Genomic DNA, 21917 nt, shown 5'->3' on the forward strand with positions numbered 1-21917 from the left:
CTTCTCCATCTCCCTCTGCCATTCCCCCTGGTTGTACTCTCTCTGTCAAATAAAAATCATTGAAAAAAAAAAAAACAAAAAGAGGAATAATTTAAATAGTACATGTTTGTCATTCCATTTCTTTTTTTTTAAGATTTTATTTATTTATCAGAGAGAGAGAGCGCACAAGTTGGGGGAGGGACAGAGGGAGAAGCAGGTTCGGTGCTGAGCAAAGAGCCCTGATGAAGGACTTGATCCCAGGACCTTGCGATCATGACCTGAGCCGAAGGCAGACACTTAACTGACTGAACCACCCAGGCGTCCCTGTCATTCCATTTCATGAAAATATGCTCCAGAGTAAACTTGAGCGAACTCACCTGTCCTTTCAGTCTGTTTCTGCATCTCTCTCAATGTATGAGCAGCTCTCTATAATGAGTGAGCAGACTAGTGTATGGTTAGTTGCACGGAGCTCATCAGCCATGTGGCCCTGGACAAATTACTTAAAAAATCTGCACTTTGTTTTCTTATCTATAAAATGGGTGTGAAAATAATAGTTTCTGTCTCACAGGTTTTAAGAAGATTAAATCAGTTAAAATATGTAAAACACTTAGAACTGTGCTTGGCAGAGTTTTATAAATGTTATAAAAGAATTTGCTATCAGTACTGCTATTTCCCTAATGTTTAAGTATTTATATAACATAGCCCAAATGCAAGCCAGTTGTTTCATGTGGTGCTCAACTGAAGAAAAACATGGTCCAATGATGGGAAAAAAACCCACCAGTCTGAGAGTAGTACGTTGATCTCTGACATGTGATTTCTAAAAGAAACTTTAAAGAATATTTCGATTATGCATCATTTTGGCCTAATGCCCTAACTTTAGAATCTAAAACCCCACATAGGACATGATGAAACTATACATGAAAATAAATTCTATTTAAGCTTTCAAAATATTACTTTAAGTCAATCAATATATATAATTACAAATTGGTTTTACCTAATAAGTGTTATCTGTTACCATTTAAGTTACATTAAATCACTACATATATATCTTTCAAAATATTCACTATAGATTTTTCTTTACTAATTCATACTAGTTTCACTAGCTATCTGTCCAAATTTATGAATATAGTATTTTTTAAAGGATTTTCTTTATTTATTTGAGAGATTGAGAGAGAGAGCTAAGTAGGGGGAGAGACAGAGGGAGAGGGAGAAGCAGGCTCTCCGCTGAGCAGGGAGCCCAATGCAGGGCTTGATCTCAGGACCCTGAGATCATGACCTGAGCTGAAGTCAGATACTTAACTGACTGTGCCACCCAGGCACCCCTTGAATATAGTATTGACAGCACAATTGATTATATTTTTGGATTAGAAAATATAAATTATACATGGGTTTATTTAGAGCTTATATTCTTTATTTTTTTTTTAAAGATTTTATTAATTTGTTAGAGACAGAGAAAGCACAACCAGGGGGAGAGGAGACAGAGGAAGGAGCAGGCCCCCTGCTGAGCAAGGAGCCCGACGTGGGACTCGATCCCAAGACCCTGGGATCACGACCTCAGCCGAAGGCAGACGCTCAACCGACTGAGCCACCCAGGCGTCCCTAGATCTTATATTCTTATATATAATCTAATTCTACTGCATTATATCTAAAGATTTTATTTGTTTGAGAGAGCGAGAGAGAGGGCGTGAGAGCAGGGTGAGGGGCAGAGGGAGAAGCAGACTCCCCACTGAGCAGGGAGCCTGATGTGGGGCTCGATCTCAGATCATGACCTGAGCTGAAGGCAGATGCTTAACCGACTAAGCCAGCCAGGCGCCCCTCTACCATGCATGATATAATCATTATTTCCATAAAATTTAAGTGTAACTAGAGATAATACAATTTTATTACATGTAATAGCTCTCATGCCAGAGTTGGTAAACTAGTCATGTTCTCATGGCTCATTCTGCATATATAGTATACTTCAAATAATAGCTATATAATATATCTTGGTTCAGGGGCAGCTAGGTGGCTCAGTCAAGTGTCTGACTCTTGATTTTGGCTCAGGTCATGATCTCAGGGTCATGAGATCGACCCCCTCATCAGGCTGTGCTAGGTGTGGAAATTCTCTCTCCCTCTCCTTCTGCCCCTCTCCCTAGGTCATTTGCGCTCTCTAAATTAATTATTTAATTTAAAAAAATAATGTATCTTGGTTCAAAGGCAAATGTGAAAGTACCAAACTTATAAGTGAGAAGTGTTCACTGGGGTTTATCTATTATCTGTTCGTTATTTTAATTACTGAATTATTTATTCAGTAATTCATTTATTTAATTACTGAAACTAAAGGCGGTGTGAATCTTTTTATGAACCTTTACCATCTGTGCAACAACTACATAATGGGAATGGATGCAAGACATCAGAATGGCCACAATCCTTAGGATATCAGGTCCTTCCACACCCTCCCATCAGATCATCTGATGCTTATAGGGGCAATCCAAGGCTGGAAACAGTGAGTTGGGGCTTATTCATAATTTGCAAGGCTATACCAAGTTTCATAAACACCAAAAAAAAGTGTTTCGGATAAAGGGAAGCTAAAAGATAACCTAACCTACCTCTCCAAAAATTTGTGTCACATATAAGCAGGCCACTAATTGTATAGGGGAAAAAAGATAAAATAGCAAGCTACAGATTTTTTTTTGTTTTTTAAAGATTTTATTTATTTGAGAGAGAGAGAATGAGAGAGAGCGAGCACATGAGAGGGGGGAGGGTCAGAGGGAGACGTAGACTCCCTGCCGAGCAGGGAGCCCGATGCGGGACTCGATCCAGGGACTCCAGGATCATGGCCTGAACCGAAGGCAGTCGCTTAACCAACTGAGCCACCCAGGCACCCGCAAGCTACAGATTTAAAAAAAAAAAAAAATACAATTCCTGTTAATATGCATGCAGATCTATATTTATAGAGAAAAACTATACATATTTTATTGCTCTGCATTACGCTTTAAGAAATATCACAACAGGGGGCGCCTGGGTGGCTCAGTCGTTGGGCGTCTGCCTTCGGCTCATGTCATGATCCCAGCGTCCTGGGATCGAGCCCCGCGTCGGGCTCCCTGCTCCACAGGAAGCCTGCTTCTCCCTCTCCCACTCCCCCTGCTTGTGTTCCCTCAATTGCTGTCTCTCTGTGTCAAATAAATAAAATCTATAAAAAAAAGAAAGAAAGAAATATCACAACAGAAAAGATAAAATCAAATATCTGAAGTAACTCAACATATACAAACTACACAAATTAGCTATGAAAATCTGTTCCAAAGTTATATATATACCATGTATCATAAACATGTTCATATAACATACAGTATCTTTCTTGGTAATACATGAGCAAATACATGTCTACCATTACTACTGCTGACATACTTCACTGAGTTAAATCTCAAAAGGAAGAATTATTACAGAGGAAGACCTGAGGAGAGGTCACTTACTTGTAAATCTGTACTCGTCCTCCCGTCTTCTTATTTCTAACTCTAAGAAAGAGGATAAAATGACAACATGAAAATATGTATTTGCTTAGTTTAGAGAAACAAACAAGGAATATCTCACTTCTTGCCCTCTTCCAAATATACATAAAGAATGTCTTCGTTGTTTTTGTAGCTTTTCACAGTATGAAAGAATCTATATGTTACATCCTTTCTATATTAAAAAAACCCAAACATGTTAATGATGGATGTCCAATTGCTAACATTCACATCTGTCAAATACTAAGTTGGTATTTTAAAAAGGGTAGTAATCATTTAGGTCTTCAACAAAAGTTTAAACCCCTCATACCATAAACACAACCATTTGCTTTCCCAGTACCTAGAATAGCTTAACTACTGATTTGCTGACTGAAGGGACCAGAAAATAATCATTTTGCTTTATGACTAGACAGTGCTATTTTGACTCTATAAAAATATGAAGGTTCCAGGTCTTCCGATATTATGACTTACATTTTCTATTTTTTTTTTTTTTTAAGATTTTATTTATTTATTTGACAGAGAGACACAGCGAGAGAGGGAACATAAGCAGGGGAAGTGGGAGAGGAAGAAGCAGGCCTCCCGCAGAGCAGGGAGCCCGATACGGGGCCGATCCCAGGACCCCGGGATCATGACCTGAGCCGAAGGCAGATGCTTAACGACTAAGCCACCCAGGCACCCCATGACTTACATTTTCTAAAAATAAAAAACTGATACTACCATATAGCTATTTTACAGTAAGTTCAACAAGTGAGCAAGTTGTCTTCAAGCCAGTAAGTTACCAAAAATAATCAAAAGATATTATAGTTTTATAAATGTAAATATTCAGCAGAATTCCCTCAAATTGTAAAATGATGACTTAAAGTATGTAAAATGATAGATTACAGGGGTGCCTGGGTGGCTCAGTTGGTTAAGTGTCTGCCTTTGGCTCAGGTCATGATCTCCGGGTCCTGGAATCAAGCCTCACGTCTGGCTCCCCTGCTCAGTGGGGAGTGTGCTTCTCCCTCTGCTCCTCCCCCTGCTCGTGCTCTCTCTCTCTCTCTCAAATAAATAAATAAATAAATAAAATCTTTATAAATAAATAAAATGATAGATCATAGGCCTAAGTAAGAAATCAGGGCTCCTAGCCAATTAAAAACAAACACACCTTAGGGGGGGAAATCGGAGGGGTAGACGAACCATGGGAGACGATGGACTCTGAAAAACAAACTGAGGGTTCTAGAGGGGAGGGGGGTGGGAGGTTGGGTTAGCCTGGTGATGGGTATTGAGGAGGGCACGTTCTGCATGGAGCACTGGGTGTTATGCACAAACAATGAATCACGGAACACTACATCTAAAACTAATGATGTAATGTATGGGGATTAACATAACAATAAAAAATTAAAAAAAAAAACAAACACACCTTTAAAAATCTGCATTTTATTCTATTCATAGTTTTTAAAAATATCATTCTATTAATATAACACATATTATTATCTACAGTAAATTGAGATTATATAATGTATTGGTATATTAGAATCTATCATTAATAGGAATTACACTAATCTGCCCTTAACCTTACACTCTGCAGCTGGGATCTAAAAAGCAAAGAATGCTGGATATGTTCTGTGACAGTTATCATCTATCTTCATATATCTCTGACCGAGACACATGATCTGGTCATGAGGAACTAGTTGTGGTGAAGTCTACAATTCAAAGATGGTGTCTCAATCTCTACTCCTGTGACTTTCAAACATTTTTCACTAAGACCCTTGGTAAGAAATACATTTTACTCTGTGACTCAGGACCCATGCACACATACTGAAAATAAGTTTTATGAAAGAATATATTAACTACAAGTTAATGTACTCTGGTATTTTCTATTCACACCTATTATTTAAAAAAAAAAAAAATGCTGTTGGCAATCTACCAAAATAATTTCATGATCCACTAATGGGAAGAGGCCTGCACTTTGAAAAATGTTGTACTATACTAGAAGTATTTTAGGGTAAAAGCAAGGAGTTGCAAATAAAGATTACCTTAAGCATAGTAACCTCTATTTTGGTCAGTTATCAAAACACTAACCTCTAGGTGTTAAGGACGTCTGCTTCTCAACCTCTGCTTGCTGTCTCAGATTAGCTGGGATATTATTATATATTCTCTTATAATGATTGTACACAGCAACCGAAAGCACCTTCTTAGCAAATGACTGGCCAACAACATACTTGTCGAGGTAGTTATAAATCTGAAAAATGATTAGTTATGAATTAATTTACTATGACCTATCACAAAAAAACGCACACACATTAAGAAGTTATACACTGAGCATATTTGCTTAGTTTTAAATTTGTACAAAGACTCATCAAAAACAAAACGCCAAGGTATGGCCATAGCATATGACCACAGGGTAGGACATCTATGTACAATGATTCAGAGGCCCCAAACCTAAGTGGACAAAACACAATTCATTTGTTCTTTAGCTTAACAAATTATCACTGCACTCTACTAATGCTCTGTCAATTTCTATTCTATACACAATGCCATTTATCCTAATCCTAATTTTTAAGAGTTAATTATTAAAGTCACTTAGAATACCTACATATGTCACCATGGGTCTAAAGACATCACCATTAATGTAAATCATTAAAATAAATCCTTTCTATACTTCTCTCATAGGAATGATATTCTTCACAGAAATAATATATTATACAACTACCATTTTCAAAAAAGCATTATATAATCAAAGCCATTACCAGCATTTGTATGTTTCAGTTTTTTCTCAGACATTAACTTTAAAGCTACTCATTTATCTAAATGGCAATCTAAAAAACTTCACTTGGAAACTAAAGCTCTGTTTGATACTTGGATATTATTAACAGCCTGGAACCTGGGGTAAATTCCTTTAGCTTTTACTAAATAGAAATTAACTGTCAATACTAACTTCTAAAAATAGTTAAATTGCATATTTTTGAACTCTTGAGTCTAACGTCTACACAAATTTAGTGGAGGATATAAAGGTTAATAGCTATATATTTTTTTTTAAATAGCTATATTTTTCATTATTATTTTTACATGACAAATTCTTTAGTTGCTGACCATATGCATTTTATTATGGTTTTTTAAAATCTTCTTGATTCCTCACAAATTGAATTATTAATAATTAATAATATAATAATGAATTATTAAATCTACTACAGCATTATTTGGAGGTAGAGATAAATGCACTGGTGTCTTACAGCAGAAAAAAGCTACACTGAGGCAGAAGGTAAGAATAATCTAACTGGTGATATACTCTGCCATGTCTGAAATGGCCAGATCACAATCTGCCTAAGACTTTTGGAAGGAGCCCCCACCACAAAAGCCACAATGCTATACCGGCCGTGAAAAAATTACTTGCTTCCATTGTTAGACTGAGACTATTTTATCATAAAGTAGACTAATTTATGGGGAGAAATTGCAGGCTGGTGTTATTTAGGGGCCCAAACTAAGAAAAATAAATCCATAACTGCTCAATTTTATAGATATCATTTTAGATCAATTTAGTATTAACACTATTTTAATAATCATCCAACTATATTTCATTGCTGAATGCCATAATCACAACATGGGAAAATAACAATGGACTCCATACCTAAATTCCAAGTATCAAATATCAAAAAGAATTTAGCCAGATATAGTCCATATTAAGAATTTAATACTTGTTTAGGTACTAGTATTAAGATCCTATATAAACTGGGAGAGGGGAGCAATGAAATGTTTTCAAGATAAAATGCTTAAAGGACTGAGCTAAGACCTATACCTTCTTGGGGGGAGGAGGTGGTTTCTGTTGGAATGCCAATTTTACAGCTTCTGCTGCTGATTCAGGTTCTTTAATTATGCTTTTCTTTGAGTCTGCTTCAGATAGTACAACAAAAAAATGATGACATTTTTCACACTTCACAAAGCGGGTGGATGCTGTAAAAGGAAAGAAAGGTCAGCAGAGGAAAAGTAAATAATTTAAATAGTGTTTAACCTTAGAGACTCACTGTAAATGAAAACTATGTACTTGACAAAAGGTAGGCTTGAAGTTCATTCCACTAGCCACAACAAACAACTTAGTTTATACCTAAGACAGAGATACAAATAGATGAGTTCAGTAAATCACATTTTGTTCATTTCCACGAGGTTCTTTCATTTTGTGATATACTTCATTAAGAGAAAAGATTAGTTGATGTTCATTCAACTCCCCATTCATTAAATCTATTTTAGAAAATAAGCACTATAAAAATATTAATCATTTATTTTCCTGAAATACTTCAATGAAAAAACTGTGAAAAAAGTAAATCACAAGTAAATTCTTCTATTTTTCCAACATTTTCTTACGAAAAATTTCAAATATACACAGAAGTTGAGAGAAATCAATTTCAATCCCTAAAAATGTGAAAAATATATATATATGTTCTTTTAGGTTCTTTTCAAACCTATCAGCATTTTTAAAACCTTGACTTGGTAAATATATAAAATTGTTTCATGCCTTATTTTCATTTTTAACAACTCCACTAATTCCTATTTCTTTAACCTAAAAACCACTAAGAAACTAACAAAATAACATTCTCACTCATACTGACTTAAAGATAATCATACAGCTTTTGAAAACAACACAGGAACAATTAAAAGTGAGGGTAAAAAAATTTTAAAAATTAAAAAATAAAAGTGAGGGTAAAAGGGTGTCTCAGTATCAATGCATCAGCTATAGAATATCCTGTGTTAAACCAAAGGTGATTTCTTTTTTTTCTCTCTCCTTCTAAAACACAGCTATAGGATATAGGTATATGGACATACACTCTTTTTTTTTTTTTTTTAAGATTTTATTTATTTATTTGAGAGAGAGAATGACATAGAGATAGCATGAGAGGGGGGAGGGTCAGAGGGAGAAGCAGACTCCCTGCTAAGCAGGGAGCCCGATGCGGGACTCGATCCCGGGACTCCAGGATCATGACCTGAGCCGAAGGCAGTCGCCCAACCAACTGAGCCACCCAGGCGCCCTGGACATACACTCTTAATCTTCTCCAAGCCTAACCCTACTAATGGTAATGGGGCAGGGGGGGCGGGGGGCTTGGAAAGCAGCACAGAAGAGAATCTCACACATTACTAACAGATACAGAGCAAATGATACACAGTAAGAATTACTTAGATGTTTGTATGTCTGGGTAATACATTTTTGTGTTACCTTTGTGTAATCTAACTAGACAGCTAAAACTGCAAAGAAAAATAATTTTTAAAACTATGAGAATCTCTGAAGGGACATGTGTACCCCAACGTTTATAGCAACAATGTCCACAATAGCGAAAATATGGAAAGAGCCCAGATGTCCACTGACAGATGAATGGATAAAGATGTGGTACACACACACACACACACAGGAATATTACTTAGCCAACAAAAAGAATGAAATCTTGCCATTTGCAATGATGTGGGACAGAACTCGAGGGCAATATGCTAAGCAAAATAAGTCGGTCAGAGAAAGACAAGTATCATATGATTACACTCATATATGGAATTTAAGAAACAAAACAGACGAACATAGGGGAAGGGAAGGAAAAATAAGAGGAAAACAGAGGGAGGTAAACCGTAAGAGACTCTTAACTATGAACAACCTGAGGGTTGCTGGAGAGGAGATATGTAGGGGGGTGGGGTAACTGGGTGATAGGCATTAAGGAGGGCACTTGATGGAATGAGCACTGGGTGTTGTATGCAACTGATAAATTACTGAATTCAACTTCTGAAACTAATAATACAGTATATGTTAATTAAACGGAATTTAAATTTAAAAAATTAAAAAAAATAAAACTGTGAGAATCTCTCTCCTTTGGGAATATTATAACTACCTATCCATAGTTTACCAGAAAAACTGTACTGGTAAGCACACCTAAATCTTCACAAAATAATCTAATTAAAAAAACAACAACAACAAAAACCAAAAAACAGACAATTCTGTATTTCAAAAATAAATCTAACTATTAATTCAATCAATTTAATATTTATGTATATATTCTTAAACACAAGGCTAATCAAAAATACATTCTGGATAAATTCTAGCAGCAAATTTTATTTTATTTTTTATTTACTTGAGAGAGAGAGAACAAGAGCAGAGGGAGAGGGAGAAGTAGACTCCCCACTAAACAGAGAGCCCAACTCGGGGCTTGATCCCAGGACCCTGGGATCATGACCTGAGCTAAAGGCAGCTGCTTAACTGACTGAGCCACCCAGGTGTCCCTAGCAGCAAATTTTAAGCTAGAAGAGAGATCATCCATGTTTTCTATGTATTGATCACTACAAATGCTTACCTAAAGAAAAAGACCAAGCTATTCCAAGTACCTTTGATTCACACAAACCCCAATACATTATCACCATTCTCCACCAATGTGGAGATAGTCAATGCCTTTACTTTAAAATGAAGCATCACCTTACAGCTGTTACTGATGGTAAACAAGGCAAGGATTAAAGGGCAGGGAAGCCTCTGATGTAGTTCAGGCTGAATGACAGGAATATCTGGCTGAGAACACAAGAACAAAATATTTCTCTAAAGAAATTAGGTCAAAGGCAAAGAGTCTAAACAACAGATTGCATCACTTTTTGCTTACTTTAGAAGGGTTGCTTACAGTCTACTCGAATATCACAATATCAATTTTACAATGAAACATATTCAACATATGCCCAAGTTCAATTTTATTTATCAAAATGCTATTTTGGAAAAAAAATAATATAAGCACTGCAATGCTTATTTTTTTACTCCTGAAGACAACTGGCAAAATCTAATTTTGTTAAATTATCAGGGGATAAATAAACCACTTTCCTTTAAATGATTACTACAGGTATACTATATTCCTTCATATGCAGAATACTAATCCCAGTAAACATGCTTGTATAGTATGACAGAAAGACTACCTCAGTAAAAACTTTCTCAGATTTGTTTAAATGAAGTTCTTCATGATTTTGAACAAGTTTCAGGGGGCCTATCACTCCCATGCAGTAAAGCTCCAGAGGACAGGACAGTGTCATGTTCATCTGTGTTTATTTCCTGAGCCTAGTAGTGGCTGTCCCAACAGATGTTGGCTTACTAAATTATGTGTAAGTATCTACTCTTCTTTTATTCTTTTCTTCCCCATTCTCTACTCCCACATTCCGCCTCCCCAATTAGAATACCCACAGCAAACAACCTCAGCCTTGAGTTGATTAGATAACATTAGTGTTTTCCACACTTGATCTCATTATTAAACATACATATTCTAGGATACCACTCAACATCTACAGAATCTCATCTCTAGGGAAGAAGAGAATCTGCATGATTAACAACCACTCTCAGTGATTAATACAACCTGGTAAGTTTTTGAAAACCCTGTGTAAGAGGAAAATAAACTTAATCTCAATAGGAGCTAGTTTATCCCTAGAGAATTCCAATTGCTAAAAATGTATGAGAGGGGCGCTTGGGTGGCACAATTAGGTAAGTGTCCAACTCTTCATTCTGGCTCAGGACATGATCTCACAGTTGTGAGATTGAGCCCCGCATCAGGCTCTGGGCTCAGCGCAGAGTCTGCTTGAGAGTCTCTCTCTCCTCCCTCTGCCCCTCCTGCTTGAGTGCTCGCTCTCTCTCAATTAAATGAATAAATCTTTAGGGGAAAAAAAACACGAACTATGGGATAGGAACTTCTGAATAGCAAATCTTCACTACTCTGGGACCGTGGATGAGTTATTTAAACTTGCTAAATCTTAGTTTCTTCACTTATAAAAAATGAGGATACTCTCATTTTTGTCCTGAAAAAAAAAAGATTGTGAGAATAAAACTGTATATACTGGCATTTATTTATTTATTTTTTTAAAGATTTTATTTATTTATTTGACAGAGAGAGAGCACAAGTAGGCAGAGTGGTAGACAGAGGGAGAAGGAGAAGCAGGCTCCCTGCTCAGCAGGGAGCCCGATGTGGGGCTCGATCCCAGGACCCTGGGATCATGACCTGAGCCGAAGGCAGACGCTTAACGACTGAGCCACCCAGGCGCCCCTATACTGGCATTTATTAAATATTAGTTTCTTTCTTTTTTTACTCTAAGGAATCATTGTTTAAGTCTACAAAGACTGAAATCTTTCTCTGGGAAAAAAAAGATAAAACTCCTTTTTTTTTTTAAAGATTTTATTTATTTGAGAGAGAGAGCACAAGCAGGAGGAGCAGCAGAGGGACAAGGAGAAGGAGGCTCCCTGCTAAGCAGGTAGCCCAACATGGGGCTCGATCCCAGGAACCTGAGATCATGACCTGAGCCAAAGGCAGATGCTTAACTGACTGAGCCACCCAGGCGCCCCAAAAAAGATAAAACTCTTGATTAAAATATGTTAATATGACACTGCCATTATGAACTGAGCAGTTCTCAGACCTTTTAGAGTTTTATTATTTCACACCAAATTTGTTAACAGCAAACGTTATTTAGAAGTTAATATCATCTAGTTCTTTCATTTTATTTTGCAACCAAATTAGTATTCATTCAAACCGATTCTTCTCTTTGCTCTCTTACAAGGCAACACCATGAAGAGAATCTCAAACACTCCACCTATAGAATGGAACTACTTTAAAAGTCTTTCCAAGGGCGCCTGGGTGGCTCAGATGGTTAAGCATCTGCCTTCGGCTCAGGTCATGATCCCAGGGTCCTGGGATCGAGTCCCACATCTGGCTCCTGGCTCAGCGGGGAGCCTGCTTCTCCCTCTGACCCTCTCCCCTCTCATGCTGTTTCTCTCTCGCTCGTTCTCTAAAAAATAAATAAAATCTTTTAAAAAATAAAAAAATAAAAAAATAAAAGTCTTTCCAAAACTGTAAAACCATGCTACATTTAACAGTATTTTTTCATATAGTGGCCAATTAAAATTAATGATAAATGTGAAACTGTAACTGAAGTCTTAATATTTGGGTTAGAATATAGAGAATCCTCTCCACCTAATCGTGAGAAACAAACTTCTGCCAAACCTCACCACTGACCTTTTCACAGTTTGACTATATAGGAGAAGGCTGACATGGTAGTTCAATGTAATTTACTCTACATTAATTCTAATCGTGTAGGAAATGAGTTATCTGATTCATGAAAACAAAAGATTTGTAGTAGTATCTTTGTATTTCACAGAGAGGTACCGACACTAACAGCAAAAGTAGGGCTGTTGATTTCTTCCTTCTCTTAGTGTCTCAATTATTCATAATTATCATACACTTTCTAGAACTGAGGGCTTAGCTCCTGTGGTTACTCAGAGAGGGAAAATACCTTAATATCTGAATGACTGACCTTTCCAGCAGTATGAGATGCTCAATAGGTATTTGAAGAATAGAGTAATATAGAATAAATAAACCTTGGTTCTCCTACAGCTTAACTGTCACATACATGAACACTCACAAAATCCAAATTTGAAATAAACACACACACAAAATAAAGAAGCAAATCGGGGCGCCTGGGTGGCTCAGTCGTTAAGCGTCTGCCTTCAGCTCAGGTCATGATCCCAGGGTCCTGGGATTGAGCCCTGCATCGGGCTCCCTGCTCAGCGGGAAGCCTGCTTCTCCCTCTCCCACTCCCCCTGCTTGTGTTCCCTCTCTTGCTGTGTCTGTCTCTATCATATAAGTAAATAAAATATTTAAAAAAAAATAAAGAAGCAAATAGTTTTCTTAAATTATTTCTTATACCACCGTGCAAAGTATTACCAGTCCTGGGAATTTTTAGTTATTTGGTGAACATGAGAATCATGTAAGTTCAGAAAGAACATTACTCTGGCTTATATAATTTATATATTTCTATGCAGTCTATGATTTATAGAAAGGGTAGAGAAAAAGAACAATAGAAGAAGTAATACTTACACACAAAGGTCTCTACATGAGTGCACAAATCGCCACACTTAGGACACCTCAGCTGGTTTCCACCTTTCCCTGAATTCCCAGAGCCTGATTTTTTACTGCTTCCCTCACTTGCTGATTTCTAATGTTAGCAGAGGAGAAAAGGAGAGTGTCAATTATTACTTTCAGACAACTATTTTGTATGTAAAATATATGCAAGATAGGTTGTAATTAATCTTAAAATTTTTATAATTTCTAGAATGAAATTATTAGTATAATTTATATCTCTGCTATCATTGGTATCAAAAGATCTATTTACCAGAAAAATAAAATCAGTTCTAGTAAACACATATATTTATCTGTATTCCTTCTTCACATAGTATGACCCAGCATGTATAATAAACAGCTTTCTTCCCATGACTCAATAAACACTAGGAAAAAAAAGTTACTACAGGTAAAATACATTTTAGTGAAACAATCAGAAGTTACTATCATGATAAGTAGTGACTCGTAACTTCTTTGAATCTAACTTTTCTCATCTCTAAAATGGGGTGTTTATTTTGTATTTATATGAGAAAAACTATTAGGATTAAGTGTGGATATGAAAGCACCTAACATTTTGTCTTGCATGTAACATTAAATCAAGTGTTAGTAAAATTCACATAATAAAGAAAATTGATAATAATTCACTGACCCAGTACAGTCACCGATCATCTACTTGCTAACTACAAAGTAGTCCAACATTGAGTCATAGAGACACCAAAAATTTTTAGGTAGAGAACGAAGTGGGGTTTATACTATCATGAATTCTTAAGAGTTGTGTTAAGAAAGCAGGAAATGGCTATTCCTAATTCAATCCTACAGAGTGCTGACTGCACAGATTATTTAATGTAGCTTCTTTATTACTTTGGAGTATTAGAAATTTTAACTACTGCTGACTAAGTGCAATGCTTATAAAACTAGTTTATGGTTGAAACTAAAACACAAAATAAAATTACATAAATTCTTCATATCATTTTCTATATTTCACATTTCCTACAAAAAACATATAAACTGACAGAATAGAGAATACTATTATTACATTTAATTGTCTGAAGGAAGGAACTCAAATGTGTATATAGATGCCAATAAAGTTAAATACCTTATTTCCATCTCCAGAGCCATCTTTACTTATCCCATCTTTTGATGCAAAGTATGCTGGTGTTTCTGTAAAGGTTCTAAAGGGAGCTCTTCGTAGAATCTGAGTTTCAAAGGTCCCGAGCCTTCCTAAAACGGGCATATGAATGCGACAAGAGATACCTGGAAATATAATGAAATTTATTAGTCTACACATCAAATATTAACAAGCCTTTAATAAATTCCCTGAAAACAAAAATTCCTTAAGTATAAACGAGGTTCAAAAAGCTATAGTTTTCACAGCAGTAGTAACAAAATGGTAGAGAAGATAGTGACACCATCAGAGACAAAGCCACCTTTTTTTTAAAATTTTTATTTTATTATGTTAGTCACCATACATCATTAGTTTTTGATGTAGTGATCCACGATTCATTGTTTTCGTTAACACCCAGTGCTCCATGCAGTACATGCCCTCCTTAATACCCATCACCGGGGTAACACATCCCCCCACCTCCTCCCCTCTAAAACCCTCAGTTTGTTTCTCAGAGTCCATAGTCTCTCATGGTTCATCTCTCCCTCCGATTTCCCCTCCTTCATTTTTCCCTTCCTTCTCCTAATGTCCTCCATTCTATTCCTTATGTTCCACAAATAAGTGAAACCATATAATTGACTTTCTCTGCTTGACTTATTTCACAGAGGCAAAGCCACCTTAAAAATAGGCCTGACCGGGGGTGCCTTGGTGGCTCAGTTGGTTAAGCATTTGCCTTCGGCTCAGGTCATGACCTCAGGGTCCTGGGATCGAGTTCCACATTGGGCTCCTTGCTCAGTGGGGAGCCTGCTTCTCCCACTGTCTGCTGCTCTCCCTTCTTGTGCACTCTCTCCCTGTGCGCTCTCTCCCTCTCTCTCTCTAATAAATAAATAAAATCTTTTTTTTTTTTTTAAAGATTTTATTTATTTATTTGAGAGAGAGAGAATGAGAGACAGAGAGCATGCGAGGGAGGAGGGTCAGAGGGAGAAGCAGACTCCCTGCCGAGCAGGGAGCCCAATGCAGGACTTGATCCTGGGACTCCAGGATCATGACCTGAGCCGAAGGCAGTCGCTTAACCAACTGAGCCACCCAGGCGCCCATAATAAATAAATAAAATCTTAAAAAAAAAAAGAAAAATAGGCCAGACCTGGGCCTACAGATTCCAGGTAAATAAAGAGGTCTCTTTCTGGGCCTGTTTGGAAATGAGGAAAGACCACCCAGGTTGTTAACAATGAGTGGCTCTTTGAAAGTGTGAGAGATAAGGAGTTCAACATCTGCCTCACCTGTAGGGGAAAAAGGCCATTTACAACCTATATTCTTAGTCTTCTTACAGTATTTCTACCAATGAAAATAAGCAATTGACATAAACTTTTATCTGTCTCTGACGGGGGTGGGGGGTTGTAATATCTGCAACAATGGAAACTTCAAATGTTCTTTAAAAAGTTATGCATGTTCGGGGCGCCTAGGTGGCTCAGTCGTTAAGCGTCTGCCTTCGGCTCAGGTCATGATCCCAGGGTCCTGGGATCGAGCCCCGTATTGGGCTCCCTGCTCGGCGGGAAGCCTGCTTCTCCCTCTCCCACTCCCTCTGCTTGTGTTCCCTCTCTCACTGTGTCTCTGTCAAAATAAATAAATAAAATTAAAAAAAAAAGTTATGCATGTTCATTAACTACATGTTTTAATGAAATGTTTCAATCTTATAAAAAACCTTAATTCAGTAAATACTGTGTAACCACTATCCTGCTTTCAGCATTTTAACTTTTTACCATATTTGAAGTTAAAATTATTAAAAAGGGTATAGGTTAATCACTGACTTCTGTGGCAAACTTTTTCTGTAAAGGACCAGAATAGTAAATATTTTCAGCTTTCTGGGCCATGTAGTCTCTGTTCTAACTACTCTGTAACATGAAAACAAACAATATGTAAACAAATGGGTGTGGCCAGTTTTGGTCCATGGGATCACTGTTGGCTGACCCCTGGTTTTTCTCATATAAATACAAAATAAACCCCTAAATAAATTATAGTCAGTGGCAAAAGAGTCACACTGCATTCTGTAAGGCAGCATTTCCCAAGCTGATCTTTAAAAGCGTGTTCCCAGGGTGCCTGGGTGGCTCGGTCAGTTGGGTGTCTGCCTTTGGCTTGGGTCGTCATCCCAGCGTCCTGGGATCAGGCCCAGCATTGGGCTCCCTGCTCACTGGGGGGCCTGCTTCTCCCTCTCCCTGTGCTGCTCCCCCTGCTGTGCTCGCTCTCTCTCCCTCTCTCTCTCAAATAAATAAAATCTTTAAAAAATAAAAATAAAAAAATAAAAGCATGTTCCCTACACAAGAAAATCGAATGGTCTTAGGTTAAACAAAATTCCACAGATTCTAGTACTGAGTACTGTAGGGCTACTCACAACCCTGCATAAACCAATATATATTAATGAATCTTAATGAATCCCCAAAGAAGGAAGTTTCCCAGCAGTGTATCAAAGCACTGTTAGCAGGTAATAACAAAAAGGGGGGAAGGTGTTAAAGTTAATAAATAAATTTTAAAAAACTGATTTTATCTCCCTCATTTTATTACCTGCAAAATTCTCAACTCAGCCTTTAAATTTTTATTTCTATACCTGTTAGGTCTTTTAAGAGATCATGCACATATATACATATTGTATCCAAACACAAAAACTGGTTTAAAATTACGTCCTTTGAGGAGCGCTTGGGTGGCTCAGTCAGTTAAACATCTGACTCTGTATTTCAGCTCAGGTCATGATGTCAGAGTTGTGAGATCGAGGACTGCATTGGGCTCCGCTCTGGGCATGGAGTCTAACTTAAGATTCTCTCTCTCTCCCTCTCTCTCCTATCCCTCCCCACCCCCTCTCCCTCTCTAAAATGAACAAAATAAATAACATCCTTCAAACAATTCAAAAGCAATTGCGTAGTTATATAACTGACTTTATTAACTCCAATTTTCCAACACATTTGTGTACACTGTTAGAACTAGTTTCTTTAGCTATTTATTGCCCTAGGCCTTCTCCAGTTCCATAAAATACAAAAATAAAACCATCAAACTTATCAGGAAAGATATAAATAAATTTTCTCATCTCTATATAAATTCACAAACAACACTAAAAAAGGATTAAGGTTTATGACACACTAGTCCCTAATCCATAGACTGGAAAATTTTGCTTAACACTATTAAACTTGAATATTAATATTTAAAAAAAAAACTGTATTTGATGTTTTTCTTCTGAGTGACGTTTTCAAAAAGATTTTCAAATTTTCTCAAGTGTAACACTTCCTTTTTGCAGTAAATGATAGCCATTACTCTCATTAGAATGAGATTTAAGGTAGTTCATGAATTGATTTTCAAAAGACATAATATGGTTTAAAGACTATGTCAGTCTAAAAAGCAAATCTAGAAAAAGTAATGGGGGAAAGAATAGATGAAATCAAGAATACAGAAAGTTAATGGACATTAAGGCTGGGTGATGGGTATTTTGGTGTCCCTTGTTCATTTTGTGTGTGCTTGAAAACATCCGTAAATTATGGAATACTACTCAGCCATCAAAAAAAAAATGAAATCTTGCCATTTCCAACGACATGGATAAAACTAGAGGGTATCATGCTAAGCGAAATAAGTCAATCAGAGAAAGACAATTATCATATGATCTCACTCATATGTGGAATTTAAGAAACGAAACAGAGGATCATAGGGGAAGGGAGGAAAAAATAAAACAAGGCATAAGCAGAGAGGGAGACAAACCATAAGAAACACTTAATCATAGGAAACAAACTGAGGGTTGCTGGAGGGGAGGGGGGGGGATGGGGTAACTGGGTGATAGACATTAAGGAAGATATGCAATGTAATAAGCACTGGGTATTATAAAAGACTGTTGAATCACTGACCTCTACCTCTGAAACCAGTAATACATTAAATGTTAATTAACTGAATTTAAATTTTTAAAAAATGGAAAAAAAGAGGGGCGCCTGGATGGCTCAGTCGTTGAGTGTCTGCCTTCGGCTCAGGTCATGATCCCAGGGTCCTGGAATCGAGTCCCACATCGGGCTCCCTGCTCCGCGGGGAGCCTGCTTCTCTGTCCCTGCCACACCCCCTGCTTGTGCTCTCTGTCAAATAAATAAATAAAATCTTTTAAAAAAAAAAATGGAAAAAAGAAAACATCCATAAATTAGTAACTTTTTAATTTAACCATTACAATGTATTCACAAAGAAAACTACAGTTACAACAAGCTTTACTTGAGACTCGTGGAACATGGATGTTTAGAATAAAACTTAACCCTGTGGGGCACCTGGGTGGCTCAGATGGTTAAGCGTCTGCCTTCGGCTCAGGTCATGATCCCAGGGTCCTGGGATCGAGTCCCACATCGGGCTCTCTGCTCCTTGGGAGCCTGCTTCTCCCTCTGCCTCTCCCTCTCTGTCTCTCATGAATAAATAAATAAAATCTTTAAAAAAAAACAACAACAACAACAACTTAACCCTGTGGGACGCCTGGGTGGTTTAGTCAGTTAAGCATCTGCCTTCCGCTCCGGTCATGATCCAAGGGGCCTGGGATCGAGTCCCAAACTGGGCTCCTTGCTCAGTGGGGAGCCTGCTTCTCCCTCTGCCTGCCGCTCCCCCTGCTTATGCTCTCTCTCTCTGACAAATAAAATCTTAAAAAAAATAAACAACTTAATCCTAAAGTATCACAGTGTATATCCCATTTACAATAAAATATATCTTTCAAAATAGTGTTTATCAATTTATATCTAATGTTATTAGAAAATAAGCTGAGGGGTGCCTGGGTGGCTCAGTCGCTAAGCGTCTGCCTTCGGCTCAGGTCATGGTCCCAGGGTCTTGGGATCGAGCCCCGCGTCGGGCTCCTTGCTTGGCAGGAAGCCTGTTTCTCCCTCTCCCACTCTCCCTGCTTGTGCTCCCTCTCTTGCTCTCTCTCTGTGTCAAATAAATAAATAAAATCTTAAAAAAAAAAAAGCTGAAATTATCTTCAGGAAATTAAGAGAAATAAAAATTATGAACATGATCCTTTTAAAATCTACTTATTCTGAATAGAAAAAAAAAAATTAGTCCTTCACCTTAAATGACTTACCAAGTAACATATGAAACCAATGCAACCATAAAGTTACCAGAGAAAATACTACCTGAAAAACATGTTCATGTCATTTCAACTTCTAAATTTAAGAATTTCTTTGCTAGGGATGCCTGGGTGGCTCAGTCAGTTGTGTCTGCCTTCTGCTCAGGTCATGATCTTGGCGTCCTGCGATGGAGCCCCGTGTCGGGCTCCCTGCTTGGCGGGGAGTCTGCTTCTCCCTCTCCTTTTGCCCCTCCCCCTGCTTGTGCTCTCTCTCTAATAGATAAAATCTTAAAAAAAAAAAGAATTTCTTTGCTAGCCCTGATGCAGTTTTAACATTCTATAATCTATGGGGTTGTACAACAATATGCCATAAATACTAACCAGTGGTTCTCAAACCTGAACATGCACCAGAATTACCTGGAGAGCTTGTTAAAATAAAGAAGACTGCAAAGAATATTCCCTGGTTCTGACTCAGAAGGTCTGAAGTGGGACCCAAGAATGTATTTCTAACAAATTGCCAGGTTATACTAATGATGTTGGTCTGGGCACCACACTTTTTTTTTTTTTTTTTTTTAAAGATTTCTTTATTTTAGAGAGAGACAAAGCCTGCGCACAAGCAGGGGAGGGGCTGAGGGAGAGGCAGGGACAGAATCTCAAGCAGACTCCCTACTGAGCGTGAAACCCCACCAGGGGTTCAATCTACAACCCTGAGATCATGACCTGAGCCAAAACACAAGAGTCGGACGCTCAACCGAGTCACCAGGCACCCTTGGGAACCACAATTTTTTTTTTTTAAAGATTTTATTTATCTGACAGAGAGAGAGAGCGCACACACGCAAGCAGGGGCAATGGCAGGCAGAGGGAGAAGCATGCTCCCCACCAAGCAAGGAGCCTGACTTGGGGCTTGATCCCAGACCGCAGCATCATGACCAAAGGCAGACACCCAACCAACTGAGCCACCCAGGCTCCCCAGGGAACCACACTTTTTTTTTTTTTTTTTAAGATTTTATTTATTTGACAGAGAGAGATACAGCGAGAGAGGGAACACAAGCAGGGGGAGTGGGAGAGGGAGAAGCAGGCTTCCCACCAAGCAGGGAGCCCGATGCGGGGCTCGATCCCAGGACCCTGGGACCATGACCTGAGCCGAAGGCAGACGCTTAACGACTGAGCCACCCAGGCGCCCCATGGGAACCACACTTTTTAAACCACTATACTGAACAGTTTAAATGATTAGTCACTCTTGCCAATCTTATAAAATCTTCACAGAAATCACTGTAGTCATCTAATCAGGAGTTTGAAACCTTTTTTGTGCCATGAACTCCTTTGGGAGTCTGGTGAAGCCTCTGGACGGAACCCTTCTCAAAATAATGTTTTTAAATGTAAAGAACAAAATACATAACAAAGGAAACCAATTTGAAGTAAGTTATCAAAATATTTTTTAAATATGCTTTTTGCCAACATCATACTCAATGGTGAAAAACTAAGAGCTTTTCCCCTAAGGTCAGAAAGAAGATAAGAATGTCCACTCTTATCACTTTTATTCAACATAGTACTGGAAGTCTTAGCCACAGCAAATTTGACAACATAAAGAAATAAAAGGCATTCAAATTAGTAAAGAAAAAGTAAAACTCTCACTATTTGCAGATGACATGATACTAAATACAGAAGAAAACCCTAAAGACTGCACCAAAAAACTAGAACTGATAAGTGAATTCAGGAAAGTCACAGGATACAAAACCAATGTACAGAAATCTGTTGCATCCCTATATGCTAAAAAATGAAGCAGCAGGGGTGCCTGGGTGGCTCAGTTGGTTAAGCGTCTGCCTTCAGTTCGGGTGGTGATCCCGGGGTCCTGGGAAGGAGCCCTACTTTGGCTCCCTGCTCAGCGGGGAGCCTGCTTCTTCCTCTCCTGCTCCCCCTGCTTGTACTCTCCCCCACCCCACCTTTCAAATAAATAAATAAAATCCTTAAAAAAAAAATGAAGCAGCAGAAAGTGAAATTAAAAAAAAAATCCCATTTATAATTGCACCAAAAACAATGAAATATCTAGGAATAACTTAACCAAAGAGGTGAAAGAGCTATACTCTGAAAACTATAAAACACTGATGAAAGAAATTCAAGATGATGCAAAGAAATGGAAAGACATTCCATGCTCATGGGTTGGAAGAGTACTGTTAAAATGTCCACACTACCCAAAGCAATCCCTATCAATACACCAATAGCATTTTTCAAAGAACTAGAACAATCCTAAAATTTATATGGAACCACAAAAGACTGCGAATACCCAAAGCAATCTTAAAAAAAAAAGAAAACTGGAGGTATCACAATTCCACACTTTAAGTTATACTACAAAGCTGCAGTCATTAAAACAGTATGCTACTGACATAAAAATAGACACAGATCAATATAATGGAAAACCCAGAAATAAA

At 37.8% G+C, this 21917-nt stretch overlaps 1 protein-coding gene across 1 annotated transcript in view; it reads right to left on the reverse strand.

Moving 5' to 3' along the window:
* Window positions 1-21917, reverse strand: part of CLPX (caseinolytic mitochondrial matrix peptidase chaperone subunit X) — a 44550-nt gene that overhangs the window by 16871 nt on the left and 5762 nt on the right. Inside the window, exons 2-6 of the mRNA XM_034994844.1 lie at window positions 14421-14578; window positions 13304-13421; window positions 7240-7394; window positions 5526-5685; window positions 3432-3473 (exon numbers count right to left, since the gene is read on the reverse strand). Of these exons, the coding sequence (XP_034850735.1) occupies window positions 3432-3473; window positions 5526-5685; window positions 7240-7394; window positions 13304-13421; window positions 14421-14578 (633 nt within the window). The remainder of the gene's footprint in view (window positions 1-3431; window positions 3474-5525; window positions 5686-7239; window positions 7395-13303; window positions 13422-14420; window positions 14579-21917) is intronic.

Source organism: Mirounga leonina, unplaced genomic scaffold, assembly GCF_011800145.1.
Source record: "Mirounga leonina isolate KUSES-001 unplaced genomic scaffold, KU_Mleo_1.0 Mir_91, whole genome shotgun sequence".
Classification (NCBI taxonomy): domain Eukaryota; kingdom Metazoa; phylum Chordata; class Mammalia; order Carnivora; family Phocidae; genus Mirounga; species Mirounga leonina.